Genomic DNA, 21950 nt, shown 5'->3' on the forward strand with positions numbered 1-21950 from the left:
CACTGGGACAACCAAGTGTCTGGTGGTACTGTTTCCCACCACTTAAGGAGCACCTGCCTCAGCAAGAAGACAATAAGGAGGAAGCAAAACTAGGAGGTAGGAATGTGTGACGATACCATGTGAGCACCTAGATCCAACCATGCCTGAAGTTTCCAGTTACATGAGTCACAAACTCCTCTGTCTGCTTAAGACAGTTTGAGATGAGGTTGGTTCTATCTATCACAACCAAGAATGTCAACTAATGCTCTGTGGTCACAGCACAATATTGGATGGATATATCTGTTCATTAATAAGCCTGGATTCCCTTTTCCAGGCAAGACCAGCTAACCCTGCTCTCCATTCTCCCTGCTACGATCCCTGTCAGTCTGCCTGCTATGCTCCCCTCCATCCAATCTGCCCCTTCTGGCCCTTGTGGTGGAACCCAGTCTCCTCAGCTGCCTTTTGCCTTGCTGCCCCAAAATCAGCACACAGACCTACTTCTCTTTAAGGGGAAAACTGTCAGGGGAGACAAGAAAGGAATCCTACAAAGGACTTTACCATGTCAGTCTCTGCTCTCTTGTTCTGGATCCTGACTCCCCTGCTGAAAGGGTCACTTCTATGGATTGAATTATGTCCCCCCCAAAGTTCATATGTTGAAGCCCTGCCCCCCAATGTGATGGTATTACAGGTGGGATCTTTGGAAGATAATTAGGTTTAAATGAAGGCATGAAGGTAGGCCCCCAAAATGTGATTAGTGCCCTCATAAGAAGAGACACCAGAATGCGCATGCTCTCCCTCTCCCTCTCCCTCTCCCTCTCCCCCGCCCCTCTCTCTCTGCCATGTGAGGGAGGACACAGTAAGAAGGGGGCCATCCACAAGCAAGGAACATTATCCCCACCAGGAACTGAATCTTCTGGCACCTTGATCTTGGACTTCTCAGTCTCCAGCACTGTGAGAAGTAAATGTCTGATATTTAAGACACCCAGTCTACAGAATCCTGTCATAGCAGCCTGCACTGACTAAGACACTCATTATGCCCCTTGACTTCTGATCTCTGCTTTAAATTCTGAGAGCAGACTTCTCCCCACCTCTGAAAAGCCTTAACTGTAAAAACTTGGTTGGGGAAGGACTTGGACACAGAGGGGCTTTGTGTAGCCTTCCGCACATCTTTGAAAAACAGCAACAACCCTGCTGAACCAAACACCCTGAAAGTCAGGACACCTTTCAATAAGCTACTGAGATTCACTGGTCATTTCTGATGTGCCAGGCTTGGCATGCATCCCAGGACATGAAAGACAGCAGCCCTCATGGAGGAGGCCTTTCAGAAGCCAGTGCAGACCAGAAGACATGGACCTCGGCAGGCATACCATCAGCGCACTGAAGGGGCTGGCCCTCCACATTTCTTCCTGCCTGCATATGTCCCTCTAGTGAGAGAGCCAGGAGCAAGGTGCAAAAAAGAGCATGAATTTATGTGCGTGAAAGTGACTGTTCCTTGTCTACACATACAAATGAAACCTGGAGATAAATAAATCTTCTGAAAGTTAAAATCCTATGGGTAGTGGGCTGAATAGTGTCCCCCAAAGATCCGTGTCCAGTCAGAACCTTGAATGTGACCTTATTTGGAAATAGGGTCTTTGCAGATGTAATTAGTTAATGATCAAGATGAGGTCATACTGGATTAAGGTGAGCCCTAAATCCAATGAGAATGTCCTTATAAGAAGGGGAGAGGACATAGAGAAGAAGGTCACGTGAGGACAGAGGTGGACAGAGATTGGGGTTATGCTGGCACAAGCCAAGGAACACCTGGGGTCACTAGAATCTAGGAAGAGGCAAGAAAGGCTCCTCCTCCCCTAGAGACTTTGGAGGGAACATGGCCCTGCTGACCCCTTGATTTTGGACATCCAGCCTCCAGAGCTGTAGGAGAAGACATTTCTGTTGTTTGAAGTCACCTGGCTTGTGGCACTGTGTCACAGCAGCCCTAGGAAACTAATGCACCTTGTCTGAGGCTTTGTCTTGAGACCTTCTTGCTCAGAGCCCCACCGTTTACTTTCCAGGTGACCCTGGCGAACTCACTATCTAAGCTTCAGGTTCCTCATCTGTAAAAATAGCACTATTGGGCTTCCCTGGTGGCGCAGTGGTTAAGAATCTGCCTGCCAGTGCAGGGGACACAGGTTTGAGCCCTGGTCCTGGAAGATCCCACATGCCGCAGAGTAACCAAGCCCGTGCGCCACAACTACTGAAGCCGGCGTGCCTAAAGCCCGTGCGCCACAATAAGAAGCCCACGCACCACAATAAAGAGTAGCCCCCATTCGCCACAACTAGAGAAAGCTGGCGCGCAGCAACGAAGACCCAATGCAGCCAAAAATGAATTAAAAAAAAAAATAGTACTATCTACTGTCAAGGAGAGGGAGTGTTCGAGTACATGAGAAAATGAACACAAGAGCTCTTTGTCAACAGCCAAATGATATGTACATATTATTACATTCCTCTTTTACAGCTATGTTTCAACCTATAAAGGTGCTACTCTATGGAAGAGAATTCCATTTATTCTGGATTACTCAACACGGTAGAACGTGGGTGAAATTATGAGGAGGCAGATTTTGGCTGAAAAACAACATACTGTGGGGTTCCTAGAAGCAGAGCCCAGGATGGAGATTCTTGTGCAAGTGATTTTTTTGAAGGAGAAACCTGTAAGGAAGTGAGAGAAGCAGGAGAAGGCAGGGGTAGAAGAGAGGCAGAGTCCAGCCTCAGCCTGATGCACAGGGAGCTCTGGTGCATGACGGCACCGTCACCGTGGTGTTTCCTGCTTTGGCGGGGGATGGGGGCTATTGTACCCTGCCATCTGTCAGTCCCAAGCCCAGACTAAGTCGGAGTCCTTCTTAAGGGAACCAACTCAACTGGGAGGTTTATCTCCTTATTCTTTCCCCCTACTCCTCCCTGCTGGTGGAATGCAGATACAGTGATGGAAGCTCCAGCAGTCATTTTTGGACCCTGAGGTCCAAATAGGAGGAACCGGACTATCAAACTCAACTCCTTTTATGTGACAATAAATTCTTGTCTGTTTAAGCTACTTGTTTTTTGTGTTTTCTCTGATATATAATCAAACTTAATTTTAAAATAGGGGGTTTTTTTTGTAATGGCACTTCAGGTTTCAAAAATGTTATTTGTAACTAAAATCATGTACTATATGCTCTCCAGATTATCATGCTCCTCCTTCAAAATTGGAAGGATTACAATCTGAATAGCTATTTAAAAAAATATTCTACCACCATGTCTGGTGCTTAAATATAGAAATGTTTCATTTATATATCAACTCGCAGGAGCTATACTATTATATACCCTTTACAGATGAGGAAACAGGATTGGAGGTTGGGCTGTGTAGGGCAATCGTGAGGAAAGTTGGCTCTGGAGTCAGATGGTCTTGGTTCTACTCCCACTCCACCACTTGCTAGGTTAGGCAAGTTACTTAACCTTTCTGTGCCTCAGTTTCTCATTCTGTATACAGAGGGATGAGGTACTGTTGGGAGGATAAAAAGAGATAATTCATGTAGTGCACTTACCAAAGTGCCTGGAACGTAGTGAGCAGTTATTATAATGGCTCAGGGTTAGAGATGCGGCAGGATTTGAACCAAGATCCCTCCAACTCCAATGCTCATGCTCCTTCAGCAACCTCTGCAGCAGATAGGTCACCCTAGTCCTTGCTTCAGGGAAAGAGCATGCTGCCTGCTCCTCATCTGTTCACCTCTTACTCCTGTTTGCTTGGTTAGCACCTAGTCCGCTCTCATGATTGCTTAAACATCACCTCCTCTGGGAGAGCCTTCCCTGAGCCCCAAGATTAGGTTAGATGCTCCTCTTATGTCCTCCTATAACATCCTGAATGTACATCAGTAGTACTGATGATCACTCTACATTATAATTGCCTGATTGCTGGCTTGTGCTACCCTTTACCCTGTAAGCCCTTTGAGAGCAATGATCATATATTATCCTTATATCCACAGTGCTAGCACATAAGAGACATTTAATACATATTACTGATTAAATGACAACTAAAATCAGACTTTAAAAATCTGAGGATGTTTGAGTTGGAAGGAACCATTGTGTCATCTCATTTAGTGAATCCAACAAGGGCCGTGCCATCTCCTAGAGGCACATTTTAGAAATGCCAGGAGGTGTTTTTGGTTGTGACAGTGATTGGGGGACGCTACTGGAATGTGGAGGGCAGGAGCTGTGCTAAAAGATGTGTAATGGTTAGGACAGTCCTGTGCAATGAAGAGTTAACTACTCTCAATCCTGTACAACTTCTTCTAGAGTCTGGAAAGACACTTATGTAGGTGACTAACCTGTTTATAGTTATATGAATCTACACTCCAACTTTACACAAACACAAAGTAGTTTTTTACAGTTTTCATATATCTGAATATGCCAGGAATGCAACAACTGTGTATATCAGGGAGCAATTATACTTTGCTTTGTCCAGAAAAAAAAAAATTCTTCACCACTGTGGAAAACTCACATGATCAACAACAACATGGCTCATGTAATCCGAATTCCCAGTACACCGCATCTGTATCTGCCTTTAAAGCTGTTACTTTCGTTGCTTATCTGTCAGCAATTTCTGTATAAAAAGCAATTCTAAAACATAGTGGCTTAAAACAAGTCCTTCTCTCGCATACATCTGTGTGTTAGCTGGAGGGTGGCTGGTTTGCCCGGGCTCAGCGGAGTGGTCCTGCTTCACACTTGGTCAGCTGAGCCTGCTCCCAACTTGGTTGGGCTCAGGTCTGCTCTCTGTGTCTCATCATGGGCCCAGGCTGGAGGGGCAGCAGACACCTGGGAGCAGTTCTTCTCATGATAATGGCAGAGGCACAAGAGGGCAAGTCCCACTGCACAGCACATTTCACGCCTTATTTCAGTCTTGCCTGACTCTCCCACTTGGCCAAAGCAGGCCACACTGGCAAGCCCAAAATCAAGGGGTGGAAAAGTAAAATTACACTCTTCCCATGAAGGTGGAGGGCCGAGAGTGAATATTTTTGAGCAAAATCTAATCCAACTCAGTGATTTTACACAATTATCCTAATTTAGCTCTGATTTCAAAATGTCATATATAAAGAAAAATTCAGTTTTGTCTTACTTATCTTGAATCTAAGTGTATTCATTATAAGAAAGTATGTGCACCTGACAACTTCATTATAACGTAACAGTGTGGTCATGCTGAGCATTTACATGTGAAACACATATTTTATTGTAAGTAACCATCCTTTTATTTTAAAATATTTTGTGGGCTTCCCTGGTGGCGCAGTGGTTAAGAATCCGCCTGCCAATGCAGGGGACATGGGTTCGAGCCCTGGTCCGGGAGGATTGCCACATGCCACGGAGTAGCTGGGCCTGTGCACCACAACTGCTGAGCCTGAGCTCCAGAGCCCATGAGCCACAATTCCTGAAGCCTGTGCGCCTAGAGCCCGTGCTCCACAACAAGAGAAGCCACCACAGTGAGAAGCCCGCGCACCGTGACTAGAGGAAGCCTGAGTGCAGCAACAAAGACCCAACACCACCAAAGATAAATAAATAAATTTAAAATATTTTGTGTATTTTATTTGAAATTAGGTGTTTAGTTAGATTACATTATCTATGAATTTCATTTTAAGAGGGTCAAGAGGGTCGGCAAAGTATTTTTTACGAGAAGAGGACAAGGGGAAAAGGTTGGGGCCATAGAGGTAATCCAGTACAGCTCAGCCTGATGAGGGGGGTAGCTGAGCCATACACACCCCCACTTTGAATCCTGCTCCACCCTTCACAGATTAATTATGTCACTTCAGGCAAGTTGTTTCACATCTCTGAGCCTTTCTCAGGTGTACTATGTGTAATAATACACGTGGCTTCTGGGTTGCGGAAAGAATGAAATGAACGCACATGTGTGACATTCAGGATCCTGGCAGGAAACAGATGGCACATTCACGTGGGGTAATTGAAGGAAGCTTCATAAGGGGGCTGTTTACCAGGTTGTGGGCAGAGTTAAGTTAAACTACCCAGGGAAAGTGCATTCCCTTAGGGCTATTACTAGCAGGAAGTTATTTCCACCCCAGGTCTACAGGGCCAAGGAAGTTACTTGAAACCCAAAGAGAATAATTATATGGAAGGAACAGCCCTACAGAGCGATGGCCTTCAGCAGAGGGCCTCGCCAACCATGACAGGCCCACAGGGAAAAAGCTGGGGGGATAAATATCCAGCCTCAGTCTCCTCCTTTGGCCCTCAGATCTTTCGTCTGTCAGTGTCTCCTACTAGGAAAAAAAAAAAAAAAAACAGCCAGAGATGAGATGTGGAGGTGCCTTTTGATGGCGTCCATAAAGGTCAGCCTCCCAGAGCATAGAGCAGAAGGGGAAAGCGGGGAGCAAATCTGGAGGAGAAAAAAGAGGATGATTACACAGCATGAAAAACACAGTACATGGCAAAGTAAGAAATTTATAAGTGGTAGCACAGTTAACTAAATAAGTAAACACACCCACACCCACACACATACATATACATATACATATACACGTACATATACATATACATATACATGTACATATACACATACACATACATACAGGGGAAACTCAAATAACCTCCCCCAAAGTATGAATAGAAGCTCCACTAGAATCTCGTTGATCTTATAGGGAAGGAAAAACAATCTCTTTCCTCTACCCATCTTGGGTTCTCTGGTTGAGGCCCTACAAATTAAACTAACAAAAAAACAGATTAATAAGGGGCTTCCCTGGTGGCGCAGTGGTTGAGAGTCCGCCTGCTGATGCAGGGGACACGGGTTCATGCCCCGGTCAGGGAAGATCCCACATGCCACGGAGCGGCTGGGTCCGTGAGCCATGGCCGCTGAACCTGCGCATCCGGAGCCTGTGCTCCGCAACGGGAGAGGCCACAACAGTGAGGGGCCCGTGTACAGCAAAAAAAAAACAGATTAATAGGAGAAAAAACAAGCAGACGTTTATAAACATGTGTGTCAAGCATACACATGGGAGCACTTAGGGGTGAGTATCTCAAAGAGGTGGTTAGAACCTAGGCTTACACAGCATCTTGACAAAAGACCAGTATATTTTTAGAGACATGACATGAGAAGGACTTTGAGCTCCTACAGGTGGCAAATTGTGGGAAGGCGAGGGGATGGGGAAAACTAATGGTAAATAAGGGTCTAGAATCGTCTATCGTGATTTATTTCTGTTCTTCTTGATAGAGAGGGGCGGTGGCGGGGAGGAGGGCATCTTTACAAATTATGTTCTGCATTTAGGCAAATAAGGGGAAGGCAAAGAGCTTTTCTTATATCTGCTGATTCTCAATTGCCTTCAGCTCCAAATCATCCTTAAACCAAAGTGGCATATTCTGCTACCTTTCCGTCTCTTCGTTCAGAGTCAAAGGCTTTTTCTACTGCATTCCTCTATAGATTATATCAAATTTCCACGTCAGCAATGACAACTTGCCCTTTCTGAGCCACAGACTTACGAAACTTTAAAATAAAGATAGTAATATTTGCCCTCAAAACATATTAAGGGGGATGTTGTCCCAGTAATTGAGCAGCATTTAAGCGAGAGATTCAGGGAATTAAGCATATCCAATTCCTCATCTACAGCACGGAGAGTAAGCTTGGTGAATGTTACATTGCTTAGAAACTATGCCAGAGCAGTGGCGACCTTGGTCTAAACCGGTGCCTTGGTTGAAATACAGTTACCTGTAAGTGCTGCAATTTAAAACAAACACTTGAAGGGTACAATAGTTTTCTGGATTCTTCCCAAAGCCACACTGAGATTAAAGGCAGGCTTATTCACCCTGACAGGCGTTTGGGCACAAGCATCGCTGAACCTGGTTAAACCAGTTCCGGCAGCCGGGGGGATCAGCCCTAAATGTTTCTACAGGTTTCTGACTCTTGGGAAAGGCAAGGCTACCTGATTTTTCTACTGTTTCTGAAAGCTTCAATAGTTTCAGAAGTCTTAACAGTCAGGTGGGAATTGTGTAACCAGAGGTAAGGAGCAGCCAGGATTCCTGGAGTCAAAGGAAAAATAAACACATCTCTTTGCATACAGAGTAGATTAGCTGCTTCTTTTTGATATCACATGCTTTCCATTTTCAGGTCTTAAAAAACCCACAAGGCGACCTGAAGAGGTACCAGCCACCGGCTGCCAGATTAGCATTTCACCGGCTGGAACCAGATGTCAGGATTCTGAACAAATACCTTTTTGAAATGTCGCTTAGTTTCTCAGGGAGTCAGGTTCGGACAAATCTCTCACTATTACCCAGTGACCTCAGGTGCCTTTTCCTCTCAACCCCAGATCAACCCCGGGTGTCACACAACAGAAAACTTTAAAATAGGCTTTGATTCCAAATCTGTCACCATGCTCCAGGAAAGATGATATCCAATCTAAAACTTTATGCAATAATCCAAACCCATAAACACAGATGTATGCTTTATTTCATCATCTAAAACCAAAAATCCAAAAGTGTCACTAACACACAGACAGCTGCTCCAATAAAAACTGAATCCATAACAGAATTTGTACCACACTTTTCACAAAATACGTGAAATGACATTATATGTCATCTTTGTTACAAAACTTTGAAGTTAGCATTAGCTCATGTATTTTACATGTGGAGAGAAAGCTGGTCTGGGAGATTGTAAGATCTGCCCAGGGGCATGGAGCTAATGAGCAGAGCCAGGACTTAAATACAGGTCTATTCCAATCCCAGACTCAGCCAAAAGAGAATTGTAGAATTATCTTCTATTTATTGAAGATAAGCAATATTAGAACATAAGTTTGCAGTATTTCAAAAAGACAAAAGTTAAATCTACTGTATTATTTAGCTTTAGAATAAAAACTTCAAAGCTTAAGGATTTGTTTTCTCAGAGAACTCTTTACATGGAATCTGAAGCAGGTTAAAATTTCCTGAATAAGATGATGCTGATTAATAATGCAATTTGTTAGATAAATGTATTTTCGTTATATACTTTCTCAGTTCAATCCATGGGCCCACTTAACATTTAGGGATCTTCAGATGAGAAACACTGAGTAAAAGCAAAATAGCTCACGGCAATGAATAAAAGCTCTCAGAAGTCATACACGACTTTGTTCCAAGTTATGTATTTTGCTCCTCAGATTTTATGCTTAATTACTACCATTCATGACAATCTTTTTTTGATATTATGACAGATAAGTAGACTTGCTTGATGGAAACCAACTCATCATCATTATCATCAGCAAAAAAGAGAGCTAAATAAGAAAAACTCATTGATAAAAAAAGATGGGACAAGAATTAAGTTTTCAAAGAAATGGGGGTAGGAGGAAATCTAACCACACTCCATAGACAAGAATATGTTCTGATTTGTTAAAAGAGTTCCTGCTGGGCTTCCCTGGTGGCGCAGTGGTTGAGAGTCCTCCTGCGGATGCAGGGGACGCGGGTTCGTGCCCCGGTCCAGGAAGATCCCTACATGCCGCGGAGCGGCTAGGCCCGTGAGCCATGGCTGCTGAGCCTGCCCGTCCGGAGCCTGTGCTCCGCAACGGGAGAGGCCACAACAGTGAAAGGCCCGCGTACTGAAAAAAAAAAAAAAAAAAAAGAGTTCCTGCTGCCACAGCTCTCTGGCTTTTTTGGGATTTCCTCTCCTAACATGATGAATTCATTGATAAAAATTAAATCTCTCTTTTCTAACTCCTGATATAAATGCAATATGAAATACACAGAATCATTTGTGAAATATTCTTGCCAAAAATGTTTAACCTGAACCTATTCAAGCTTTTTGATCTCATTTCCAATTTATAGGAAATACAGGGGATAGAGAATCAAATTGAACACTAAGAGGAAATAATGAGACAGATCCAGTATGGGGAATATCCCAGAAGTTAATGTCATGGGGAAAGTGAAGGAACTGTTCTAGATTAAAAGCTAGAACAACAGATGCAATGTATAAAACTTGATTGGATCTCGATTCAAAGAAACCTAGCTATAAAATATATATTTGGTGAATAATTAAAGATATATGAATACGGTCTATATAACAGATAATAGGAATTTTTTGTTAATTTAGGAGAGATGATGTTATGGTAAGTAGAATGGTCTTATTCTCCTCTCTTTCACTGTAGTCTTTCTACATGACTAGCTTGGGCTTCCTCACAGCATGGTGGACTCTGGGTAGTTGGACTTTTTTTTTTTTTTTTTTATTGGCCATGCCACATGGTGTGTGGGATCTTAGCTCCCTGGCCAGGGATCAAACCCATGCCCCTTGCAGTGGAAGCATGGAGTGTTAACCACTGGACTGCCAGGGAAGTCCCATTTGACTTCTTTCATGGCAGCTGATTTCCCAGGGTGAGTGGAGGCTGCCAGGCTTCTTAAAGACTAAGCCCAAACTGGCATAGTTGCACTTCTGTTACATTCTGATGATTAAAGCAAGTTGCAAGCCTAGCCCAGATAGAAATGGGGGAGAGGTAGATTCCACTTCCTCATGGGTGGAAAAGTACATGCTTGCAAAGAGGGAAGGAAGTGATGACAGCCATCTTTGGAGACTATCTACTCCCTTACCTCCAAAGAATGGATTAAATATATTGAGATGTTGAATGAAAGCCACGCTCTCCACAAGACAAACCTAGACATTGAAAATATGCTTCTATTAATAAATAAGAAAAATGTTGACAGCTCAGGTCAAAGCCAGTGAAGCATTTTGTTTACAAAGCATTTCATTTCCCTCCCCTGTAGGCAAAGAATTTACAGTCTAAGAGGCAAAAGTAGAGATGTGCACACACGATCAAAGATTAAGACATTATTCCCTTGAAAATACTTCATTTTAGACCTATCACCATTTTCCGGTTTTCCTTCTGCCTTTGAGCAGTATCTGAAGAGTGAATCCAAGAGATGAAACTGTATTTTACTGATTTCTGTCTTCCTACTGCCTTTTGGAGAATCTGGCATACAGTGAGTACCCATAAATGTTTGTTGAATTCAGTGAGCGACTTCTATCTGTCATACAAACTGTTGTCCACACAGGTGTTGGGATTTTAGCAAATGAGAAAAGGCTAAAGCAAATTCATGTATCTGCCATGATTGAGAAACAGAGCTGTTCTAGTTCACAGCTATGCAGAACAGAACCAGGAGCGAGGCAGTAAGCATGACATTTATCTCAGTTGTAAAAATAATTATTACAAATCCAGGTTGAAAAGTCCTACACATTATTAAGAAGAAAGCGTCTCAGACTTCACTTCAGAACATATTTACAGATGGGTGTTCTTATTATTTCAGCGTTCCACTGAGGATATGATTAAGGAGGTGGCTGGGACTGCAGCAGTGGCCAAGGTCGAGGCTGAGCCTGGCCTCAATCAGAGAGCCTAATGCATATGGAGGTGCCTAATAGTTTTTTAGTTTGGGTAGTGCTATGGACTGCATTGTGTCCCCTCCCCCAAATTCATATGCTGAAGCTGTAGCCCCCATGTGACTATATTTGGAGATACAGCCTTTAAAGAGGTAATTACAGTTAAATGAGGTGGGCCCTAATTCAACAGAACCGTGTCCTCAGGATGTGAGTGCAATAAGAAAAGGTCATGTGAGGACACAACAAGGCAGCGATCTGTAAGCCGGGAGAAAGTCCTCACCAGAAAACAACCCTGCTGGCGTCTTAATCTTGGACTCCCAGCCTTCAGAACTGTGAGAAAATATATTTCCATTGTTTAAAGCCACTCTGTGATATTTTTTCATGACAGCCATTGCAAATTAAGAAAGGTGGCAAACAAAGCATTCACATAAATGTGCTCCCATATAAAAGCTTATTTTTAAAAATGAAATAATTGAAGCATACGGAAAACAACAGAGAATAACATATAAAAACTCACCTACCACCCAGATTTTAACAAGTGTGGCCATCTGGTCATATTGGCTTCAGATATTTTTTAAAGAGATAACATGTTATACTTAAAGTGTACTTGGTAGCCTTTAGATATGCTTCTATATCCTCCTAGCCCAGAGGTGACAACTATTCTGAAGCTGGAGAAGGACATTCCTGTCCACTTTTTAATATACTTACATGTATGCATATGTCAAAAAGCAACTATAAAAAAGTACCATAGTACTGTTTTGCATTTACATAAATGAGATGTGTAAATACTTTTGCAACTTAGTGTTGTTTTCCTTCAACATCGTTTTCAAGTTTATGTGTACATTTCAATACATGTGACTACAGTTTATTTTTAGTGCTCTGTGGTCTTCTATTGTATGGGTATACCACAATTTATCCATTTCCTGCTAATATTCAGGTTGTTCTCAATTTTTCAGTACTATAAACACTATAGCATTGACCAATCTTGTATATGTTTCCTTGAATGCACATACTACCAGGTACTTGCATCTTCAATTTTACTAGAGACTGCTCTCCAAAATGATTCTACCAACTGTCAGGCTTTTACTTTTGCCCGAATCTGATAGGTTTGAAGTGGTAATTCATTGCTTATTGTTTCATGAAGAATACTTTACATACAATGAGCTGTGCAATTTGATGATCTTTGATAAATGTACTCACCTGTGGAATCAGGACCACACTCAAAACACAAAGTATTTCCATCATCCCTTGAAATTTCCTCAGGCCCCCATGCAAACCATCCCCCACCCCCGCAATAATCCACCTCAGTCCCCAAGCAATCACTGGACTGTTTTCTTTAACAATGGATTAGTTGTTATTTTAGAAAATTTTATATAAAAGGAACCATATGGTATGTTCTCTTTGTGTTTGGTTTCAGTTAGCATAATCATTTTGAGATTCATCCATGTTGCTGGGTTTATCAGCACATAGACTTTTCCTTTTCATTGTATGGATGTATGTTTTTGCTTATCCATTCACGTGTTGGTGAACTTGGGTTGTGTCCAGATTAGGGTATTACAAAACAGGTTGTTGTGAACATTTCTATGTAGCCGTTTGCTTTCATTTCTCTTGGGTGGGTAAAAGAAAAGGAATGGCTGGGTGTGCGATAGGTGTAAGTTTAACTTTACTCATTGTGGGTTTTATTTGCATTTCCCTAGTGGTAATGTTGAGCATCTTTTCATGTGCTTATTGGCCATTCATTTATCTTATTTTGTGAAGTGTCTGTAAAATATTTTGTTCATTTCATTTTTTTTAAACATCTTTATTGGAGTATAATTGCTTTACAGTGTTGTGTTAGTTGCTGCTGTATAACAAAGTGAATCAGCTATACATATACGTACATCCCCATATCTCCTCCCTTTTGTGTCTCCCTCCCACCCTCCCTATTCCACCCCTCTAGGTGGACACAAAGCACCAAGCTGACCTCCCTGTGCTATGCGGCTGCTTCCCGCTAGCTATCTATTTTACATTTGGTAGTGTATATATGTCCATGCCTCTCTCTCGCTTTGTCCCAGCTTACCCTTCCCCCTCCCCGTATCTTCAAGTCCATTCTCTACGTCTGCATCTTTATTCCTGTCCTGCGCCTATGTTCATTTCTTAAATGGGTTATTTTACTTCTTATTCTTGAGTTGTGCAATCTCTTTATATATTCTGGAATTCTTTATCAGATATATTTGTCAAATATTTTCTCCCAGTTTGTGACTAGAAATTTTATTTTCTGAAGTGTCTTTTGAAGAGCAAAAGTTTTTAGTTTTGATGAAGACCAATTTATCAATTTTTTCTTTAATGGTTTGTGCCATTTGTACTCTAAAAACCTCTGTAAAAACAAGGTCACTAAGATTTTCTCCTGTTTTCTTCTATAAGTTTTAGCTCTCATACTTAGGTCTCTGTATGGGGTGAAAGTGAAAGTTCACTGTGTGTGTGTGCATTACAGTAACATTTGTTGAAAAGACTTCCCTTTCTACTGAAATGCCTTGGCACCTTTGTTGAAAATCAGTTTACCATGTATGTAGGGTTTATTTCTGGATTCTCTTTTCTGTGTCCTTGATCTTATGTCTATCTTTACCCCAATTACCCCTGTTTTGATTGCTGTAGCTTTATAAGTTCTGAGACCAGGTAGCATATAAGTCCTCCAACTTTTGCTCTTGTCTCATAGGTTGGCCAGAACATTTCCATATACATTTTAGAATTAGCTTGTCAATTTTTTAAAAAAATCCTGATGGGATTTGATTGTGTTGAAACTATAGACAAACTTGGGAGCATCAACATCCTAATACTATTTATACATAAGCATGGTATTGCCCTCCATTTATTTAAATCTTGCATTTTTCTCAGTACTCTTTTTATAGTTGGTATAGAGAGCATACACGTCTTTGGTTGGACTTATCCCTAGAAATCTGATGTGTTTTGCTGCTGCTATAAATGGTATCTTAAAAAATTTTTTTTTCTAACTAATGTTGCTGGTATATAAACCTTGCAAAATGCACTTATCAATTCTAATAGCTATTGGTAGATTCTTTTTAATTTTCTACATGCATAATTATGTCATCTATAAATAATGACAATTTTCTTTCTTTCTTTCTGAACCTCATTCCTTTCACCTCTTCCCTGCCTTTACTGCACTGGTTATACTCTCTAGTACAATACTGAACATGAATTGTGATAGTAGGCACCCTTGTCACATTACTGATCTCAGAGAGAAAGTGCAGAAGGCAGAATACTGGCCCCCAAAGATGTCCATGTCCTAATCTCCAGAATTTTTGAATATATTACATGGCAAAGGGGAATTAAAGTTGAAGATGGAATTAAGGTTACATATAAGCAGGCCTTAACATAGGGAGATTATTCTAGATTAGCCGGGTGGGCCCAGTGTAATAACAAGTGTCCTTAAAAGTGCAAGAGGGAGGCAGAAGGGTCAATGTCAGAATGATGTGATGAGAAAAGTATTCAGCCCGCTGTTGCTGGCTTTGGAGATGGAGGGAGAGGGCTACAAGCCAAGGGGTGTGTGAGGCTCCTCGATACTAGAAAGGACAAGGGAACAGATTCCCCCCTAGAGCCTCCAGAAAGAAACACAGCCCTGCTGACACCCTGATTTTAGTCCAGTGACACCTGTATCAGGCTTCTAACCTGCAGAACTGTCAGATAATGAATTTGTGTTGTTTAAAACACTAACGTTTGTGATAATTTATTACAGCAGCAACAGAAAACAAATATAGAAAGCTTTATATTTTCGAGCACTAAGTATGATGTTTGCTGTAGAGTTCCTGTGGATATGTTGTCTATTTGCTCTTGGGTTCCTTCTACTTTATTTCTGAAACATACTGTTAACTCCAATATTTCCTCTGAGCTCTGTCAGCTCCCATTTTATTTCCTCCTGTTGCTTGTCCATCTAATTTTTGAGTTTTTCTGATTTTGAGGTTATATTGTTCTTTCTCGGCTTCTATCATTTCTTGAATTTCTTCAGCATTTTAACAAATATTACTGTTTTCTTCTGCTTTGTAAAAGTTTCTAGGATATCTTCATTTTCTGTGGGTATGTTATACATGCTGTTATCCCGTTTTCTAAAAGCATATTGTATGATGTGGTCACGTTTAAGTGATATGGACTTTGCCATACTTTCCTCCTATATTTTCAGAAGATTCCTGGGTAGGTGGTGAGGTAGGCCTGGAGTTTCCTGGTTTTGTAGTTCTAGGGTTCTCTCTTCTGTAGTTACTACAAAGTATTAGATAACATTTTTTTAAAGATAACTTTTATTTTTATTATTATTTTTGTAATAGCTGATATTTTATTCTTACTTATTTATTTTATTTATTTATTTTTTTCTTACTTATTTATTCGACTGTGCCGCTTGGCTTGCAGTATCTTAGTTCCTGGACCAGGGATGGAACCTGGGTCCAGCAGTGCAGGTGCTGAGTCCTAACGACTGGACCGCCAGGGAATTCCCAGATGACATGGTTTTTTATGAACCTTCTTAGTACTTTCTGAATTGTCTCATCTGGTCCCCTCTTCTATCTCTATCGAAACCTTGTCTCCTTTATCCCCAGGGTCCTTCCCTTGTCAATGTCCATTCTATATCCAGTAGCTTCTCTCAGGGCAGGTCTATGTGCTCTCACCAGCTACTTCTGGGAACCCTGAAGACCAGGTTGCCCTGGCACCCTCATACCTTCCTGCAGGCTCCCTTTACAGCTGCCAGCTGAATGCTGGACAGCCCTCTCCCAATTTTGATTGTGGTTTTGGATGCACTAGTTGAGACTGCCACGATGACTGTGGGCGCCTCCTTTTGGGGCTGATGACATGTCAGCAGATTCTGGGCTCTTTGTACCATCACAGGCCCCCCTCACTTTCCCTCTGTTCACTCCTCCAAAGCTGTTGTTCCCATGTGATCCTTTTGCTATTGATGGATTTAGCCCAAACTGCGCATTTCTGGGATCCATAGGGATATTCTATCATCTAATTTTAGTGAAGATGGTGTCGCTGTGATTTTTCTTTTGCTATCCTAGCTGTTCTATGGGGATTTGAGATTAAATACTCACGGCTGCTGCCATTCAGCCTTCTATAATTGGTTTTTTATTTTAAAATGATTTTTTTTTTCTATTTACACTGTTAACGCCCAGGATAGGACAGACTATGGTAAGTTTTAACAAATAAATGCAAAATTTTAGTGACTAAACACATGCACTATTTCTTGCTCATGTCACAGTCCAATGCAGTCAGCACGCTCTCCTGGTAGGTTTCCAAGCAGTGATTCACATGCCCTGGCTGCTTCCACTTTGCAAATTCTTTGTTTACATCCAAATGGGAAGACAAGAGAGTGGTCAATGGTGACCACTGGTTGTGCCGCAGTGAGTTTTACTGCCAGGTCTGGAAGCCACATATATCCCTCATCCCCACATCTTACTGGCCAGAACTTGGTTACATGGCTCCAAACTCACCATAAGAGAGGCTTGGAAACAGAGCCACACTGAGGATCTCTGCCACTATCTGTACAGCTGCCCAAGCAACTTTGGGAAAGAAGGCAGACTATAAAACATAAGATGCTGCCTGTCTCTTCATATATCTGTAAAAGGATTTAAGATGTAATCTGATCAAAGGACTGGTCACCATTGTTTTTAATAAGGTTTTAATTCCATTAGTACAAAACTTTAATTAAAAAAAATTTTGTGAATCAAATCGTTTTCAAGACTGCAAAAAACATGTTTCTGTAGTCTTCAACTGCTGACAAATTTGGGGGAGAGTAAGGCAGCTTATATTCAAATAAAAATGAAAATGTCTCTAATTATAAAGATTCCAGTTAAATATGTCTTTTGGAATGATAAAGTATTAAACTATACTACTAATATATGCAGTAAGAAAATGGTGGTTTGTGATCATTTATAAACATAAATGTATTTACAAACATTCTAAATATTCAATACACATACTTCAGGAGAAATCTAGTCTTAAGACAGTGATTTTTATTACCTTTCATCCACCATGTTTGACACTATAAATATACTCACTGAAAATATTAACACAATATTTAAATAAAAATGAAGTTCATGAAAATTATAAAATAAAACCAATGTACTCTGACTTGTAATCATATCTTAAATATTTCAACTCTACTTTTCTGGCCTGGTCAGACCATTTAAAAATATTTCCACACTATTTTAATTTTAGGGTACAAAACAGTAGCAACTGACTAAGTTTCCATTTTTTAAATTAATATAGAAATTCTCAAGATATTGAAAACCCTGTTTTATGAAAGCAGTACCCACATCATAACAACTTATTTCATTAAGAACACATCTTCAGAAGGCACATTTTAATTACTGGTATTTATCTAAAGACATTAGCTTGAGTTTTGAATTTCCAGTCAATTTTCCATTATCTCAACATTAAGATCATGGAGGGTCAGGGGAGGTAGGAGAACACAGGTTTCCAATGGACTTCCACTAGGACAGCAGTATCCTCACTCATCACAACCACAAAGACCAAGAGAAAGATGTGAAGGAAGGGAGAACGGCAGATCTGACTTCCATCTTAATTCAACCTTCAGGAAATACTTTTTACATAAAAATAACTTAATTAAAAAAATTACAGGACAGAAAGCTTAACAACAAAAGGCCAAGACCACAAACTGTCCAGTTTAGTCTGAGTGGTGATGTTATTTGTTTGGAGCCTAAGAAGAGAATGAAGCTCCTGCTTCTTTGGGATCAAATCTTCATATTGGGCTCATCTCAATTTCAATCACTTGGTAACTTAAAAGTACTACAAATTCCCAGGATGTCAGAAATACTGATATTCAAAATCAAATAAAAATGACTTAACGATTATCTCTGTTATGTTCCCCTTTAATTGGGACTAGTATTCTAAAGTTGACTGTAATTATAATAACATCAGTAATTTCAAGTACCCTACAACACTACTATTATTTTTAAGAGGTTATGTCCTAGGACCTGAAAATGCAACCCAATATACAGTTTGAGTTATGGTTTACCTTTCAGTGAAGTTTAATACTAATTGAAGTACTAAATTGAACGAGATCAGTACTCTGAGGGACTAACTGATTAAGTATTGATCCCATGCAAGAAACAGAAGGGAATTTTTAATGCTATTCTGGAATTTCAAAATACTGGGGATCTATCTTAATTTCATATTATTCCCCTCAAGTCTCAGTTGAGTGTTTCCATTTTTTTTAAAGGGGGAGATAGCATTAGATTTTTTTCCCCTCACTATAACAAAATAATTGACCAAAAATATTCTCAAGTACAAAAAAGAAAATGGTCATTGGTAATTTGAAATATAATTTTCTGGTCCCTAATAATGGTCACTTTAGGAGCATTTATTCAAGTTCTAAAATAGCAGCTTTTAAAATTAAGGCAACATTGTTTTATTCTTAACTATTTTCTATTAACTACTCTATTAAAGCTCATAAGAGCAGTTTCATCCTCAAAGGCCTTTTATAATGTAAGAAGAGTTAACAGGACCATTCTTCTCAATATTAAAAAAGTATATAAAAAGTTATTGTATTCAAAGTCAACAAACACCTTATTTTTCTGTTTGGAATTCTAGAGTAATTATAGTCATTCCAGAATGTGTAAACTATGAAATGACCTCTGAAACTAACATCAACAACATAAAATACAATTTTTCTACAAAAATACGACATAGGAGATATATCACTTCTTCCCTGAAATAGAAATTTAATATTTGGACAAAAAACTGTAAACTTCAATTACATTCCAAAGAAAACCTTTTAGAAACTTGTATTATTTGAGGTTTTGGCAACTGGAGCTCTTACCAGCAGGTTTACAGGGCGGTAATGTTGTAACAACACAATAATGCCAAACAGTTTCTTTCTCTCACATCTGCTACCAGGAGGAAAAAAAAGGCTTCCTGCAGTGGACAGTCTGGGTGAATGAATTGCTGAGGTGGACGATCCGACCCTGACCTCCAGCTTGACTGCGCTCCACAATCACACAAGGCATCTGTACCAGCTGGACAGGACTCCTCCTGTCTCTCAATGCCTGAGTAAGATTTAAGATCTGTGGAAAGAAGAGAGGTTTTCATCAGTTCAAAAAAGATAAAAACCTTCCGTTCAGTGACATTATTTTAACCATCTATTCGTAACTACAATTTTTATTTCATCCATTTATGTCCAACAGAGACTGTGATGAGGAGTAACTGCTATCAATATATATATGTGGATGTAAGTATGCGTATACACACACATACATATACACAGACAAATGCACAGGATTAAAATTAAATAATTTTTGCCAATTGGCAACTTTGAAATATTCTAGAATGCATCTATATCCAGGAGCAATGGAGTCAGACTGAATGAAGTGAATGGTTCCACACACATACCCCATTTGACACTGGACCTAAACAAATACTGGTCTAAATAGTCTGGTTTTTACTAAATACTTGCCTTACCCACTCATTCAACAAATAAATTTACTGCATGCTTATTATGTGCTAGGCTCTGTTCTAAGTGCTGGGGATGCAACAGTAAGAAAACAAACAAAATCTCTGCCTTCACAGAGCTCACATTTCAGCAGGGGAGTAGTCAATAAACATCACAAACAAGTCAATTATACCAAGTATTAAAAGGAAAAAGTGCTATGGGGACGCAAGGCAAGTGAATTAGAGAACTGGGGAAGGTAGCATTTAAAGTAAAGTTTTATTTAAGAGTCTATTCTTAAATAGGAAAAGTAAAACTAGGAAAAGTAAACTATATTACATTCCATGTTTAAACCTACTCTTGGAATTGCTACTTGAGCATATAAATAAGGTTATGAAACAATGCATAGCTTACAGCCTATTCTACTCTGTTCAAATAAAAATTTAATAATTCATTTTCTTTTTTTCCCTGCATATCAGGTAAAAAATTCCCTTTGTTATGTACTTTAGAAATAAGGATGTCTCCTTCAGGTATTTGAAAATATTTAATATACAGATGGTGTGCATTTTACTAGTTGTTGTAAAGACTGTTTAATAGCGAGATAAGCATAAAGGTTTCAACATAAAGCCATACTAATAAATAAATGTCATAATACTTGAACAGTATAAACTAGATGGTTTAGATCCTGGAAGATCTGAAGTATTTAATACATCAGAGAAATAAACCTTTACTAGTAATAGTAGCTACTCATTGTATTTATGGTTTAGGATTCCTTTTAAGCTCTTCCCTTAAGATCTTCTAGACTGGTTATGTTTGGATAAAAAGACAAAAAGAATTTACAAAATTTATGTTTATAAGCATTGTCCTTACCATGAAAATAAATGTGGGTACCAGCATGGCTAAGGAATGAAATATTCAGTTAGTTTCCTCTTTTGATTTTAAAAATCCTATTCTAAACATGTTAATGTAAACACACTAATTTAAGTAACATCTAATATTTTCCTGACTCTAAAAACAATACATGATTGTTGTAGAGAATCTAGAAGCGGAATGGTACAGAGAAAATGAAAGTCATTCTACAAGACTAAAAAATTTCAAATATATAATAGCAAAAATTATTCAGTCTTAAAACTATCCAAAATATTAGTATTTCTTTGGGAGTTGAGAAGACACTTGATGATCTGGCATTTATTTACCAAAGAAATATTTACTGAGCACGCGCTGTGTTGGGGAGAAGACTAAATACGGGGGAAAAACCCATCTGAGCCCTTAGAGTGCACACATTCTAGAAACAAACAGCCACACGAACAAATAACTGGAATGTAGTGTGACAAACACTTCAGCAACAGTGGATCTATGCCCTGACTTTACAATCTGATCCCCTCCTTTACATACTACTCATTTTTTCATTTCCCAAAGAATAAACACATCTATTACTATATCTTTACATCAGAGAAGATTATTTTTAGAAATAGACTAAACATTGCAGGCAAGGAAAAACACTTTCGAATGCTCCATCTATGCCACATTTGATACCACGGTAGGGGTGTGATAGGTCAAGGGCAGACGGTGTGAACTCACAGACTTCTGCATATAGACTTTGCTTTCCTTTGGACTAGTTCACTGGTCCTCAGATTTTAGTGGGCATGAGAATTACTGTACTATCTACATAAAACTATGTATATTCTACTTCCTGGTTGGTTTTAAGCTATTTTTCAACTGTACTATGCCCAATTTGCTGTCCTTTTGTTTTTTGGGGGGGCCTGCACTGTACGGCTTGTGGGATCTGTTTCCTGACTAAGGATTGAACCCGGGCTGCAGCAGTGAAAGCTCGGAATCCTAACCACTAGGCCACCAGGAAACTCCCCCAATGTGCTGTCTTAACATCCAATTTCTGAGTGAAATGTGACCCCAATACTCCCATGGAGTGCTAGGGAAATCAGAACTCCTTGAGCGGCAGGAGCCTAGGAAGACAGAGCTGGAGCTTGAAGGAAAAACTGTTCTCCAGAAGGAGAGGAAGAGGCACCCCAGGAGAGACTACAGCACGCCAAGGGCACCACTGGGAGATGTAAACTGGGACTGAAGAACAGCTCCGAGTGGCTAGCCTTAGGGGAAGCTGAAAGTGACAAGAGAGAAAGGCAGCTATGTTGCTGGAGGCAGACTGCAAAGGTGCTGGAGACGGTGCTCAAAGTCAGGGCTTAAGCCTGT

At 40.2% G+C, this 21950-nt stretch overlaps 1 protein-coding gene across 1 annotated transcript in view; it reads right to left on the bottom strand.

The window, feature by feature from the left end:
• Window positions 1-17063: 17063 nt before the first annotated feature.
• PI4K2B (phosphatidylinositol 4-kinase type 2 beta) overlaps window positions 17064-21950 on the bottom strand; it is a 31586-nt gene continuing 26699 nt past the window's right edge. Inside the window, exon 10 of the mRNA XM_081247913.1 lies at window positions 17064-19380. Coding sequence (XP_081104039.1) covers window positions 19207-19380 — 174 coding nt within the window. The 3' untranslated portion in view covers window positions 17064-19206. The remainder of the gene's footprint in view (window positions 19381-21950) is intronic.

Source organism: Mesoplodon bidens, assembly GCF_964165515.1.
Source record: "Mesoplodon bidens genome assembly, chromosome: 1".
Lineage (NCBI taxonomy): Eukaryota > Metazoa > Chordata > Mammalia > Artiodactyla > Ziphiidae > Mesoplodon > Mesoplodon bidens.